We start from the raw sequence: 15,583 nt of genomic DNA, 5'->3' as shown, positions 1-15,583 counted from the left end.
TTGTCAGTATTCAAGTGTCCATATAGTTTGCCTGCTGTGGTCAGCAGGATAACGGGCTCCCAAGATGTCCGTGTTCCAGGTCCAGAGCCCGAGAATGTGTTCAGTTACACAGTGAGGAGGGTAAGGCTGTGGATCAGCTGACTGGGAGCTGGGGAGGGGGTCCTGGGTTACCGGGCAGGCAGGCGCATCACAGGGACCTTTCACATGGAAGACGGAGGCCGGGGCTGCTGGCCTGCGGATGGAGGGTGGGCCTGGCCCAGGAAGCAGAGGCCTCCACGCCGGGAATCCTGCCCCTGGTGCCTCCACCAGGAGCAGCCCTGAGGACACCCAACTGCAGCACAGAGAGAACAGTGGACTCTGACCTCCTGGGCCCACAGAATTCCTGGGTGCTGTGCTGTGCAGCTCAGTTAAGTGCTAACTTAAGCAAGAGGAGATTAAATGAGCTTCTCTTTCAGCCTCCCATGCCTCCTCAGGGGACGCAGGATCCTCAAGGGTGGGGTCCACGCATGGCTTTGCTGCTGTGTCCATGGGGCTCTGGCTCTGCCTGAACATGCAGGTGCTCAGTGTTTGCTGAAGGGTTGAACACGGATGGTGGTCAGCGGGGGCTTCAGCCCCAGATGCATTGAAGGCCTCAGCTAGACTCGGGCCACAGGCAGAGCCACCTTGTGGGTCACTGACTCCCACAGGCTGCACGCTGTGGACGTGTGGCACCCAACATGCTGACCACCGAGTGCTGAGGGGCCTGCTACGTATCAGCAGCACTCCCAAGCGTTCAGAGTGGACCAGGTCAACACCATCCTCCTGTGCATCATTCTGGGGGCCGACACCAGGTGGGGGACCTCAGACCAACGTCCACTGCAGCCCCTAACGCCCTTGCACAGTAGTTGAGAACCTGGCCTACCTTCGTCCACGTCGTGGAAGAGGCCCTAATGGCCTGAAAGAAGGTGTCTATAGGCGACTCCAAATGCACCCCGCCACCCAGCCCACCATCCTAGAGAACCAACGTTTCTGCAGATGCCCTGTCTTTTTGTGAGCTCAGGAGGTGCTGCACCAGGTGGAAAGTGTTACAAACATCTAAGATGCGCTGCAGTTTCAGTCAGCTCGCCTTGAGATTTCTTCCCTCTTGCTCTCTTAATACACCTTAATACATGTGGCCCCGGCCCCTCCATGCCTCCCAGGCATCTGGTCCAGGCAAGACAGCCCACCCACAGCTAGGACCCCACAGCCAGGGCTTCACCCCGGCACTCATCCCCCATGCTCCACATCTCCCACGTCCCCCACCTCCCACCACGCCCCCTACCGTATCCCCTGTACCCCCTCGCCCCTGCCCAGTTGGGCCCTCCAGCCCAGTCCCACTTCTAACCAGGGCCCCACGGGGGCTGCTCCACAAGGACCTGCTGCAGGCCTGACACCTCATTGCACTGTTTCCCTGGTGCACTGCCAGGCCCTGGGATGGGCATTTTAAGGAACAATCATTCTTGGCTTATTTACTAAAGAATGAAAAGCCAACCACTGAGGCTCCTGAGCCCTCTGGGAAGGCCCATGTGACAGGTGCACATCAGACCTGACCTGACCGGGTGGCCAGGCAGGTGAGCCTAGGAGGTGGGGCTCCTGAGGGCCCACTGGCCCCTCCACCCCAGTCTTTCAGGTCCAACCCCCAATACAAGGACCTTGGTCTCCTGGGGATACACAGTTGACATGGAATTGGTGCAAGAAAAGATGTTCGAGTCCATACTACGCAGGAGCTCTTGCAAGGACAACCAGGTTTGGCTGACCCCTGGGCGCCACCTAGATCTCTCGGGCAGGTCCCAGATGGGCGCTGTCACCATCTCCCAGGAGGTGACCTAGCCCACACTTGGCCGGGGCAGTCGTGGTGATGGCTTGCCTGCTGCTGGTCAGGGGTGGGGCCTTCTGCCTGCTTCGTCACTGCATCCCTGAAGCTCCAGCCCAAGCAAGCATGAGGTCCACAGGGGCAGGTGCATCTCTGAGGGGCGTCCCGGCAGGACATCACTCGCATCTGCCAGCCAGCACGCCCACATGTGATACGCTTTGTATGGAGAGGGAGAGTGGACACTGAACCCGCCCAGTGGACCAGCGAGGCTACCAGGAGAAGACATTTATCAACTCTGAGCCCTGTCTACTTCCTTGATTCCTTCTGGGAACTCATCTCCCCCCCCCCATTCTCAGCGTCCTGTGGTTTAGACGCGATCGACCCAGGTTCCAGGGGTGAAATAAAGCTGATGCTCCTAACGGGGGAGACAGACAGGGCCAGGCTGCTGGTTCAAGCCTCACCTAATGCCCAACAGCCTGTAGCCCAAGGGCCAATGAGCACAATGTTATGTCTCTCAGGACTGAGTCTTCTGTCACTTGAAAATCAAAGATCTCAACTGAAGCCAGAATCAATAAGCCTCCTTTTAAGCTGGAGGAGACAGAGGCTCCCATGGTGCTGCCCCCAAGTCCACACAGCTGACAAATGCTAGGGCCCCAAGGGCAAGCCCAGGCTCTCCCACTGCAGTTACACTGATGGCTAGTTTACGACTTATGTATCATCAGACTGAGAGCCTCCCGCCGTCCATTACAGCCATGGTGCGTGGCCCAGAGGAGGCCACTGTCCCAGCCCCCACAGTCAGCTGCTCAGGGCCCCAGGTCTGGTCTTCCCTCCACCCCTGTGTGCGATCCGTGTCCCTGCAGACCTCTCAATCACCTCACTCAACAGTGTCCTTCATGTCGATGCACATTTTAAATTAAATACCTTTGCTTCTTAAATAGGTGATTTATCACCACACGAAGTAGGAAGCCTGTATCATTCATCCAAAATATCAGTCAGCCGAGAAGAGAAGTCACAGGTGGCTACAGAGCCCAGCTGGATGAGCTGCCTATACAAGTCCGGAGCCAAGAGGGGCCATGGTGGTGCCTCCTCTGCGGCCAGCAGGTCCTATACCCAGACAGCGTGGGCTTAACCACCGTGCCAAGGGCAGGGGTGACCCTTTTGCTCAGGCTGGTTCCTCTTGCCTTGCAAGACCCCCGGATTCTGGAGCCCCCACCAACCCCACTTCTCAGTGAGGATGCCAAGCCTAGAGCTGGTGAGCCTGGAGAGGGAGAGACTGGACCCCAGCCAGCTGGCCGCCACGGCCTCAGGGGAAAACAGGGTCTCCACAGGGGCGATCTTGCTCTCGGGGACGAGGCCACATCTGGCCATTTCGTGAGCACAGCAGGTGTGCCAACCAGCACCCAAGGGTGGAAGTGGGGCCGCTGCTCAGCATCTACCGACTTCCAATAGTGCACAGGCGGGAATGATCCACACAGATGTCAACAGCATTGGGGGGAGAAGCCCTGATGGGGGCCACACATGGAGCCATAGGCAGGGGGCTAAAAGACCTGCACTGTCCAGCCCCTGTGGTCCCTGGGGAGACCTTGGTCTTCTTTTGGCAGAGTTGCCCCCCATGCAGGTCTCGTCTGAATTGCAAGGACCCAAGTGAAACCATGGATGTGCCAACCAGCTGGACAGAATGACATGATTTCCAGAACTTCAGGCAAAGCCTGAGGGGCCGTCTCTCCATGTCCCCAGCTCCTGGTGTGGCCTGATCCTCTGCGCATGGATGTACCCCCCCATCCCCACCTCCACCACTACGTGGACTCTGTCTTCTGCATCCATGCCTCCCCTCTTCATTCTACAACTCCCTGGGTTAGGGTTCACCTGCTCCTGCATGACCTCACCTGAATGGAGCACATCTTTGAAGACCCTGTCTCCACATACGGGGCCATCCTGAGGGCTTGAGTAGACATGAATTTGGGGCATGATTCCACCCAGTGCACTGTCTCGAGCACCGCACCTTCCCCCCTCCCCATCCCTCTGCTTTCTCCTGGCACCCAACCATAGTTGCCAGCCTCCCTCCTAGGATGTGAGCCCCACGGGGGGGGGGGGGGGCACCTGCATCACAACTGCTTATGGATCCAGACTTGGCATCAGGAGGATAGCAGGTGCTTACTAAACACGTGGATAAATGAGACATTACCTTCCTTCAAAGAGGAGAAGGTAAGGCCAGGGCAGGAGGGGCAGAGGGCCAGGGGCCCCCTCCCGCCTCTATTCCAGATCACACCACCCTCCTCCACACGTGTCCTGTGGTCCCCAGCATGCATGTCACACGTCATGGGATGATCCAGCAGGGGTTGGTCCACAGTGTCCTGTGGGTGTGAGAGCCACCCTGCTGACCTGCGCCACCACCTCCCAGCAGATCGGCATGAGGACCGGAGTCTGCTTTGCTGTAGTCACACATGTGATGTGGGGCCACAGGGAGATCATGCAGCTCTTAAATACCTTTCAGACAACCTGGGAAACAAATTTCTCCTTCCTGTGAATGGCAACCAGACATGCCGACGACAGCGGGTCACCGTGCCAAGCAGTGGAGGGACCATCTCAACTTTGGCCATCCTCACCCCTGCGGACCCTTGTCACCTCTCTCTGTCAGCATCTGGCTGCCTCCCCTCCGAGGGTATCTGGACTTTGTGGGAGCAGAACGCTGGCCCTACGATGTGGATCCCAGATGTGGATCCCATCCTGGACATCCTGTGGATCCCAGATGTGGATCCCATCTCCATGGGACACCGGATATGGAAACATGCAGAGACTTGTTTTTGTCGAGTTTCCAGCCAAGGAAGGATACACTGTCCTTTCAGAAAGTAGGGGCTTTGAAATATGCAGATTGCGGAGCTGAATTGTAAATGCAATCACTTAGCCCGCCCCTTCGAGGTGGGATCGCCGCCTGCATGAATTATCCTCAGAAGTGCGGCTGCAGATTTGCAGACAGATCTCCTCTCTGAGCCAGGCCAGGTGAGGTCCACTTCCCACCCCGAGAGCCAGAGAGGTATTTATCCTGGGGTGGAGCGTCCTTGTGCCTCCTCCCAAACACGAGGGCTAGGTCTGCCGGAGTGCAGCCCTGCGTCCAGGAGGAGCCCCCTGACTGGATGGGGCCGGCAGATGGGGAAGCACAGGCAAAGAGGGTGGGGAAAGGCAACACCAAATGCTCTCCACCTTGTCAGAGTGCGTGAGGCTGCCGCCAGCACTGTTCAAGTGCCGCGGGGAGGGTGGGAAAGACCCTTCCACCGCAGCAGCCCGCAGCCCTGCCCTGCATCCGCAGGAGGCCCAGCTCCAGTGGGGCATTCATTTCTCACTCTCAATGGTAAATCAACAACCGCAGAGCAGGAGTCATGCGGACACAGGGCGGAAGGCCAGCCAAGTAAGCACTGCTGCCCTTGTGAAGCCAGACCTGCCAGACCCTCGACGATGTGGTGGACAACCCACACTTTCTCTCCAGCTGCGGCCAGTTGAGATGGGCAATGCGGGATGGTGTGGCTCATAGCACGGATTCTGGAGGATGTGGACCGGTGAATTCTGCCTGGAGAGGCCCCGACCCGCCGAGGAACAGGAGTTTTCTGCTGGAACACGTTCCCTGGCAAGTGGAACATCTCAGAGCATTTCCACCACAGACCTGCTTCTGTGTACAGAAAAGCCCAGAACCTCTCTGGGGACAGCAGCACCTTCTCCGCATGCCGGCTCCCAGGGACGGGCACGTTGGGCAGGCACACTGTGGGGGCGAGGGGCATGTGGCAGAGATAGCCAGACCCTGGCGGCCCCCGGATTCTTTGGGCACTCTTCTCCGACCCAGGCATCCTCTTCTGCAGGCTCTCACCAGCTGACTTACTCATCCTTTTAAGATGCAAACAGTATGCATCAGACAGGATTTTTGGCGAAAGAAGGACATAGTGTTGAACTACATCGACTCCCACCATGAGACATATTCCCTTTTAAAGTCTCTGGACTTCCCAAGGGTTTCCTGCTACCCAATCCCGATGTGTGCCTATCACTCTGGAGTCTCCCTTTTCAATCACAGGGAGCGGGGTGGGGCGGGGGGCGGGGGGGGGGGTGTGTGGATGGCACTTGGGCTCAGAGTCCTGGAGCAACAGCACCACCCAGCAGAACTTAAACCTAACATCTTGTCTTCATCACTCCGGTCACCTCCTGCTTGTGGGTGTGGTGCTGATTTGCAGCTGTCTTTTTAAATACATTCATTTTAAGCAAAAGTAATGAATTGTTTAGGGAAAGATCCACTCATTCAGCAAATATTTATGGAGCACTAACATCATGCATGGTACGGCCTCAGACTCTGGTGTTAGAGCCATGAACGAAACAGAAAAATAATGGGGCAGGCATCGTGCACAAATATGGTAAAAATGGCACCAGTCATACGTGGGTTTGTGAAGCTCCGGAGAGAGCAGAGTCGAAATCCTCTCTCTCCCAGATGAGGGCACGTGGCCTGCTGGGCCGGCAGGGGCTGCTCGAAGCCCGGGATGCTGTAGGACCCCCTGGACCATCTGCCACTTTAGCTGAACCATTGGACGACAGTAGAAATGCAGGCCATTTCTAAAGTAAGTGCTGTCTTTAACGTAGACTGTCACTCACTTGCTCATCAGCCTCCTCACGCTGTGCTGTCCCTGGGCTTTGCTGTCTGCATAGCAGACCACGCTTTGACGTCCGACTGCACAGGTTTGTGCAGGGGTGGGTCGAGTTAATGCGCGTACACTCTGAAATTTAGAAAGTACCTCCCTCTGCTGCAGCCAGCCAACCACAACCAAAACCTCACCATAACTGGCCCAGTGCCGTTCAGAACCGTGGTCCCTAATGGTCAGAGGGACGTGTCCAGAGGCCCGGAAGGAGCAGGGCAACCAGGTGGCAGCCAGCTTCTCCTCTGCAGTGGGGGGAGGCTGGGCCTTGACTGGGCCTGAGGCCCAAAAGCAGGTGACTGCCTGTACCCATGTAGTGCCCGTGACCAACGGGGACAGAGCCTTGCAGCAGCTTGGTTCATTCTGAGAAAGAAGTGAACCTGGAAGCCACGGAGCAGGGGAGAGTCCTTGCTGCCCATCTGGTCCCGGTCCCCAGCACTGGCTGTGTCGCTGAGGGCAGAGGGCTTTCAGACCAGGCGGCCCAGTGGGGACGCTTCCCTCCCTGTGCTTCTTGTCAAGCCAGAGGCTCTCAAACACGTGTCCATGAGACCCAGCTGCGCACACACAACCACAGATGCTGTACTTTATGTGCAACTGAACATATTCAGAAGGATGATTTCTGGCTGTCAACATTTTTTTATTGTTTTGAGCACTGAATTTAGAAGCAAACTCATGTACATGCAGGATGTGACTATATCGCATTTCCTTAAATATTTTCTCCCTCGTCCTGTGAATTTGGATCTACACACACCATTCACTAGATCTTTGCCGAAGCCGATCAGACATTCCAGACAAAGGGCACTGGCTGAAGGAAGGGAGCGGGAAACACGTCCTATTCCTGGGCCCCGCTCTGCTGGACACCCTTTCCTCCCCCCAGCTCCTATAAGCAAGGAGAGACGTTTCCAGGAAGAACCCAAGGCCGAGGAAATGTACATTTACATTACTTCATTTGGGTGTCTTCCCTCCCTTCTATGTTCGGGGGAGACTCCCAGGGATCATTTCTAAGCCGGACAGCCAGTCTTGGGGAGTGCTCCTGCCCTGTGCACCCTGCCACATGAGGAGCCTGTACCCACTGTTTTCAAATGGCTTCTTGTGAACAAATGTCAACCCACTCCTGTGCTGTCCCTCCCTAGGGACCAACCCTGGACAAGGGGGAGATCAGCTCTCATCACTTCCAGGAACAAATACTGAGTGACTCCTGGGTGGGGCACCATGCTGGGTACACAGCCTAGAAATGGACAGCAAGACCCTCATCAGAGGGGAATGGGGAGGAGGAGGGAGGGAGGGAGACAGACAGAGACAGACACACAGGGAGAGACACAGACAGAGAGACAGAGACAGAGAGACACACAGAGACAGAGACAGAAACAGAGAGACTAGAAAGGGACAAGGCAGAGAGGGAGGCAGAGAGATAGACAGGGATGCACGTGGAGAAAAAGGTGTGGGTAAGGGAGGAGAGAGGGGAAAGGTTGGGTGGGCAAGGGGCTGACATTGGCTTTCCTGGAATGTTCCATTATGTCCTATTAGGGTCAGGAACGTCTGCCAGAACTCCTGGCCTCCCCTTCCACCAAGAATCCTGGTTCCCTCTCACCTTGAAGGGTGAGATGAGGAGCGGCCCTCAGCGCTGAGCTGGCCGTCATGATGTTACACAACCGGATGTGCTGCCAATGATTTTATATAATCCTCCGGTTCTCCCCATAAACCAGGCCATAACACCTTGACAAATACACTTCAATAAAACTATGTGCTGTTACCGGGGCACAGCTTCTAGGAGATGAATCACACCAGCACACCAGCCAAGTGGCAGTTGGACTAAACTTTTCTCCCTTCGTGGCCTTGGCTGAATAGGAGAGGTCAGAAAAGCCACAGAGCTCACTCATGAAAGCCACCCCAGGAGGAGAACTGGGAGTTCTAGGTGCTGGAGAGACAGCAGGTGAGGCTGGGACGGTGCCCTCATCCAGGGTGTCCCTAAGCCTCTGTGGCTCAAGCTGCTGCTACCTCCCAGAAGGAGCCCCAAGAAGACCCCCTTACACAGAGATGGAGCATGCAGTCCAACTCCCAGATGCCTCCACCCAGAGCCAGTTACCCACGCTTCCTGAGGAAGTTTGCTGGGGCTGCCAATGCAGAGACCAGAATAGCACAGAACAGAAGGAAAAACCTACTAATGAGGTAAACACACAAACTTTTCTCCCTCCTTGTACCTCAGCACAGGGAGAACCCAGGGTGCAGCGGGCACTTCCTTCCATCTGCTGCATCCCAGTGGAAAAATACCCGTTCCTCCCAGCAGCCACCACTGGCCCCAACCCTCAGCAACACCGATGCCGACCCTTACAGGAAGCTTACACCTCCAAGGAAGAAGCCAGGAGCCCCCCACCAGAAACTGGGCTTGCTTCCCAGGACTGTGGGCTCCCAAGGACCACAGCCCAGGGTCCATCTGTGGGGTAAACACCTGCCAAGCTCCTCCCGGACACCCAACTCAATCTGTCCAGGAGTCACCAGCTCCTGGCTTCACACTCATCCCACAGCAATATTTTCTGGAGGGAGCCCTGAGTATCCCTAGGACAGGAGGCTGGGTAGGCTGAGAGGTCACAGGGAGGCCCCTTTCCCTACCGGCATTAAAGAGCACAGCATAGGCCACCTCTGAAGGGCAGCACTGCCCTCCCCCCAGTTTCCACGTCCTCCAGGAGAGATAGGACCCCAAGCCAAGACCCGCACCCCCAAAGACCCCCTCACGCTCCGGCCTGGGCGCTGCCAGCTCTTAAAGCGAGTCCTACAACCTCTTGAGAAGTTCTTTCAAGTTCTCCCAGGGAATAAGTTGGAGACATTTCATGTGTGGTGATGGGGGAGGGGTTCAAATGTCCACTGGAGAATGAATGAATGAGTGGTCATCCAGCCCAGCACTCTGCTAAAGGGAACCCTTCTCTTTCCTATCTGCCTCCTACCCAGTCTCCACCTGGAGTAACACAGGAGTTCAATCCCAGCCCCTGTTGTTGGCCATCCGGCCCTGGGGTCAGCAAGGGTTCCAGTGGCTGGAGCACAGGGCGGTGTTCCCGGCACCTGGGACAGTCCTCCCTCCAGCCCTTCTGTCCAGCCCCTTTGTTCCAAGTGGAACGCCGCCTGGCTCACCATTCAGCTGGTTGTAGACCACCTCCTCCAGGTGGTCCAGGCGCTGTAGGATGGCTTCGCGGTCCACCAGCGCGCCCACCCTGGTGTGCCGGCTGCGCATCCGGCCGTCGGCGCTGCGCACGATCTGTACCAGCCCCTCGGAGCGGTCCTGCAGGCGGCAGTACACGGAGAAGAGGATGATGCCCACGAACACCAGGATGTTGACCGTCAGCAAAGTTTTGATCTTCCTGGCAACCGCCATGAACGCGGCTGGGAGCTGGGGGGCTGCCTCACCCGCGGGGCATCCCCGTGGGCCCAGCGGCCACAGGAGCCTCCGCCTGGCCCGCCGCTTCGGGGACCATGAGCCAGCCCCGCCGACCACGGGCCGCGGGGGCTGCGGGCGGGATGGGAGGAGGGCGCAGGCGGGGCCGGGGCAGGGTCGCGGGGGGCGCTGCGGGCACGGGGTTGCGGGCGGGGCCCCGAGGGCTGCAGCCTGGGGCTTGGGGCGGCGGGCGGGGGCGCTGCGGGCGGGGGGCTCCGGGCGGGGGCCGCGGGCCCAGGACGCGCGCTCCGCCGCCTGCGCCCGGGAGCTGTCCGTTCAGCACCGCCCGCGCCGGCCCTGCGCGCCCGCCGCCGCCGCCGCCGCCGCCGCCGCCGCCGCCCGGGGTGGGTCCCCGCGCAGGGGCTGCCCGGGGCGGCGCGCGCAGGGGGCAGCCGGCATCCCCCGCAGAGGGGCGCGGCCCGTCCCGGGAGGCGGCGGGCGGGCCCCAGGCGGGAGAGGCTGGGGAGGCGCGGGCGGGGCGCGCGCTCCGGCCGCCGGGAGGCTCCTGCCAGCCCAGCAGCCACGGCGCCGGTGCGGAGTGACGCGGCCGCCCAGCTCATCAGCATGCACGCGGGGCCTCCGCGCCCGCCCCCCACCCCCGCCCCATGCTCGCGGGGCGCAGGGTCCGGGCGAGCTCCCGCGGCCCCAGCCGGGCCGGCCTCGGGGCGGGGCGAGGCGGGGCCGGGTCGCGCGCTCCCCAGACCCAGACCAAGGACGTCCGCGCGGATGCGGCGGGCGCGGGGGCGGGAGGGCGGAGGGGAGGTGCGCGGATCCTCTTTCCCAGGACCCTCCCTCGGCTTGGAATAAACCCCAAACTTGACCCGGGGAAGTGGGGCCTTGGGGAGTGCCTGGTCGAGGCCGTGTGGTTTGCATGAATGGGCCTGAGGAGGGGCGGGGGTGAGGTGCCTTTGTGAAGGGAGGGCGGACAACAGGGTCAGAGCCATCTCCGCGGTCGCCCCGTTTACTTAGGCCAAACGGAACGAACTCCGGGCCTTCCTTCCCCCACCCCACCCCCACTCCCACCTCCCGCACCCCCACCCCCACCCTACTTTCCCCGGTGGAGCTGGGGGCGGGGAAGAAGCTGAGTTCGTGGACCGGTGGACCGATCCCGGGATTCAGCGGGACCGGGGTCTCCATCAGGCTGAAACATGCAACCAACTGGACAGAAAGGCTCAGACCCCTGGGCCTCGGGTTCTCCAGATCCGGTGCTCAGACCTCAGGGGAGAGCAAACCTGGTTATCCACCCTAGCCACCACGCCCCCCCGCCCCCCGCCCCCTTCCGGGGCCGCTCGAGGGCATTTACAGACAGGCAGCTGGGTCAGGAGAGGAAACCTGCCCCAGCCCCGGACAGTGGGGTGAGCACCCCGGTTAGGGCTTCCTGTCTGCTTCATGCGGCATCCTGGTACTTGAAACAGTATCTGACACTTAATTGGTGCTTGGTAAATATTTGTTGAATAAATAAGTGATAGAACATTTATTGAGCTAACTTTGTGCTGGGTCCCCAATACAGAGATGAATATGACAAGGATGTTGGGCTTCAGGGAGTTCTGGCTACGTGTGTGTGCATGTGTGTGTACCTGTGTGTCTGTGTATACCTGTGTGTGTATCTATGTGTGTCTGTGTGTTTGTGTGTACCTGTGGGTACCTGTGTGTGTCTGTGTGTACCTGTGTGTGCTCATTTGTGTGAGTCTGTGTCTGTGTGTGTGTGTCTCATACCTGTGTGTCAGGGGACATTAGGGTCTTCTGGCTCTTGGTCCAGCACTCTCTTCTCTAACACACATTTCACGACCTCCAGCAGGCCAGACTACCCAGGTTGGACATTTTGTGCCCCCTGGTGGATTCTGGGGAGGGCTAAAATACCCATTTCTCGTCCTCATCAAAACTTTCTCTTCTTTCTTGGGACATTTGTCTCAAGAAAGTCAGAAGACCCCCACCAGGAAGGAGACAGCCACTGGGCCTTATGGCCTGTTTGCCATGTAAATCACTTGTTTTGAGAGGAGCCTGGGAATTCTGTTTTTAATCATCAGGAGAGTCTTACAATGCAGCAGGTTTGATGAACACTGGTCTGTTTTTGATAAACAGCCAATCCCATGTCCCTTCTTAGGAAATACTGCATTTTTCTGTTTACAAAATGCCAAGTTGTAGGATGCTTCCCAATTTTACAAGGATAGCTTTTAGAATAAAAATACAAAGAGCTAACACACACAGTGGGAAGATTTAGCCAGATACCAGTGTGGGTCCTCTATGGCTGTTAACAGAGTAAGACTGACAGTAGCCACATTTGCCATGAAAGCTGGTATCATCTAATTTTATAAAAGTGGAAACTGAGTCACCAAGAGGGCCAATGCCATGCCCAAGTTCATACTGATGGCAAAGCATGGATCTGAGATTCAAGCTCAGACAATCTGGCTCCAGAATCAGATTTATTAACTACTGTCACTCAAGAAAAAAATCAAGCACTTTTCATTATATGTTTATTGAAATTGATGTTAAAGTGGTTTTGCAGGAGAAAACATTATTTTGTTCATGTAAGTACATTGTACTGCATCCTGAAATTTAGCAGGAAACAATATATCCAAATATGCATCAATGTTTGGCTAAATATTTCATTCAAGATATAAGCACTTTGAAAATGTAGGGTACTCTGCAGGGAGGGAATACATCTGATAGTTCAGCAAATTGGTATTTGTTTGATTTTCAACTACACTGATATTCACTGTGAGGCATGCCACAATACTTGTGGGTAGGAGGCAGGGCTCATGGATGGAGAAGCAACCCCACTGTGGGCATCGGTGCTTGGGAACACACAGAGCACATACACACCCCTTCTACCACCACAAAGCCCCAGCCCCCGGGGGACCCTCGGATAGATAGCCGGCTCTTTGGACCCTGAGCAGATGTGAGGTCCTGAGTGCTGTTTTGTTGGTGTAGGACCAGCCTGGTGTTGCAAGTATCACGTGGGAAGGCATCCTGGGGGAGTCAAGTGGTTAAAATCTTGAGGGGGAGACACTGTGTTGGCACAGATGATGGGGCAGTGCACTGTAAAGAGATGCCAGTTAAGGGAAATGCCAGGCTCTTTCATGTTAAAGTCATGCTCTGCTGGGAGTCTGGCCTTGAGACGACAGACACTCTGAGTTGGACCACGAGTTGGGCCCAAACTGGACCAAAAGCTGAAATTTGGCAGAACCTACAGTGATTCCCTCCTATAGCATGGAAAGAAAACCATTTCTTTTTCACAATTCATCCTGTTCATGTGGCAGGCCATGTTTACCATGTAGCACATCAGTTAGGTTAGGCCAGATTATGCTGCAGAAACAAGCAGCCTGCAAGTCTCAAACACTTAAACAATGTAAGGCCACAGATCCCTGACCAGTCACTCTGGGACCAGCCTTCAGAGAACAGTGGGAATGTCCCCATGGCGGTGCCAGAGGGTGGGGGGAGCCATGAAGTACCCAATTTATTATTATTTTTTAAAATTTTATTTATTTATTCATAGAGACACACAGAGAGAATGAGAGGCAGAGACACAGGCAGAGGGAGAATCAGGCTCCATGCAGAGAGCCTGACGTGGGACCCCATCCAGGGTCTCCAGGATCACGCCCTGGGCTGCAAGCGGCGCTAAACTGCTGCGCCACTGGGGCTGCCCGAAGTACCCAATTTAGACGTGATACCTGCTGTTTCCACTTAGAACTTATTGGCCAGAAAATGTCACAGGAACTGCCCCCAGCAAGAACAGCAGATGATAGGAAATGAAATTCTACCATGTGCTTTGGTGAAAAGCACTCATGATGCCGCAGTATCCCTCCAGATGATCAGGATCTTACTCCTAATTCACCCCAACTCCTAGATACCGGACTACCCGGGGTAGCAGGACACTGCCATCACGAAGTCAGATAGTAATGTAACCATTGCATAGCAGAGAATCCTAAAGCAACCACTGTGGTGAATCTCATTTCAGACTCTGTCATCGTTGAGGCTGTGTCTCATGGCCTCTGCTCCACTTTCCTGAGCCAGGAGTGAAAGTCGAGCTCCTACCTGGCAACAATTTCTCCTCCTGGAGGTTCCCAGCTAGAGGCTGTGCTGGCCAAGTTCTTGCTCAGCAATGGAACTTCAAAAACCCACTGGCAGCACAGATTTGTGCTGAAGACAAAATGGGGTACTAATGACTCCCAGAACCCTGACTCTGATCCTGTCCCCCGACTCTGACTTAGGCCACCTGTCTGACCTTCCTTGGTTCCACAGAGTCAGCAGAGATGTTTGTGGAGTCTATTCATTACCCACAGACCCCCCCTCACTGATGCCCCCATGTGACAGCTGGTAGGCCCACAGCCCATTACCTCTGTCGATGGGCACATCAGTCCTCAGGCAGGTGATGCAGGGTCACTGTGTGCCAAAGATCAGGGAGGGGCAAGCAGAGTCCAAGTCTGCAGGCCAAGCCATTACCTGCCTTCTGCAGGCTGGTTCCAGGGGGTCAAGAGAAAGAGGTGGTGCCAGGATGAGAATATGCTTGTGGGAGGGGGGCAGGGAGTGAGTGTGCATGCATGTGTGCATGTGTGAGAGGATGTGTGTGCACATATGTATGGATATGTTCATGTGTGTGAGGTGGTCCGCATGTGTGTGAGGAGGGTGTGCATGTGCACACACATGTATGAGAGGGTTGTGCATCTGTACTCGTATGTGTGTGCATGTGTGCATGGGGGGGCATGCGCGTGTGGGAGAGAGGGGGCATGCGCCTCAGAGACATAAGTGATAAGCCAGGCACACGATGGGTAGGCTGCGTGGCCAGAGTTGAGTGCAGGTGGTAACCGGTAATGCCCCAGATCCAAGTTCCTGCATCCAGGTTCTGCTGGTTGGAAGCAAACATGGACCTGATGGCCTCCCCAGAATGGGATCTCCATTGTGGGGGACCAGGATGAGTCCTGGTGGGTGTGGGTGTGTGTCCCGGTGCCCTGACTGCTGGGACGCAGTTGGGAAGGCAGGGGCCGCATCCAGTGTCAGAGGCCCAGGAAGGAAGGCCTTTATGCAGGGTTCCCTGATATTGATGGCCCAGGGAGTGACATGACCTCGGCTCGGGCATTGTCAAAGAGTACCAGCATCTCTGAGGGAGAAGCAGTGCATCAGGGACACAGAATCACCGTCAGCGGCAGAGATCTCTGACTTCTTCTGTCTCTGCTAGAGAGAGAATTAGCTCAAAGCTCATAGAGAATATTTCGGCTGGAAAGGCCACGACTGGACGCTCTTCCTTCTGTCACAGGAAAAAATAGTCATTAAAATGGTTTTCATTTCCACTGACACTCAGGCCTGCCCTCCCTCATCTGCCTCCCTTGAAAGGTTTCTAATGACCCAGCATGCCTTGAAAATGCACCCCTCATGTTGCCGCGGACCATAGTCCTTGTGCGTTCACCACTCAGTCTTTGGGAGGTGCTGTCCAAGCCGGTCGAGACCCCTTGCCTTTGAGGCAGTGAAACCAGCAGGCAGGGCAGCCCAGCTCCTGTCTGAGCACCAGCAGTTGGGCCACCAGCGCCTGGGGCCCCAGGACAGAACAGGCCCAGGTGAGTGAGCGGACGGTGGTCCTGCACCATAGACCACCCAGCCTGCATGTCCTCCAGCAGATGGGTGGCCCCTAAGCGCCGGGAAGGTTCCTTCTCCCATGGC

The 15,583-nt window shown here is 56.7% G+C and overlaps 1 protein-coding gene across 3 annotated transcripts in view; it reads right to left on the bottom strand.

Annotated features, from left to right (window-relative positions):
• Positions 1-10,029, bottom strand: part of GALNT9 (polypeptide N-acetylgalactosaminyltransferase 9) — an 80,045-nt gene extending 70,016 nt beyond the window's left edge. Inside the window, exon 1 of one of the 3 annotated variants that reach the window (XM_072802029.1) lies at positions 9,628-10,029. In XM_072802029.1, the coding sequence (XP_072658130.1) occupies positions 9,628-9,868 (241 nt within the window). In that variant the 5' untranslated portion in view covers positions 9,869-10,029. Of the gene's footprint in view, positions 1-4,318; positions 4,464-9,627 lie in introns of those variants that run through there. The other 2 variants (XM_072802028.1, XM_072802030.1) reach the window with 2 other exon arrangements.
• Positions 10,030-15,583: the final 5,554 nt, after the last annotated feature.

Source organism: Canis lupus, chromosome 27 (genome assembly GCF_048164855.1).
Source record: "Canis lupus baileyi chromosome 27, mCanLup2.hap1, whole genome shotgun sequence".
In the NCBI taxonomy this organism is placed as follows: Eukaryota; Metazoa; Chordata; class Mammalia; order Carnivora; family Canidae; genus Canis; species Canis lupus.
Note: the sequence above shows the minus strand (reverse complement) of the source record. Positions and strands in the feature narration are given on the sequence as shown.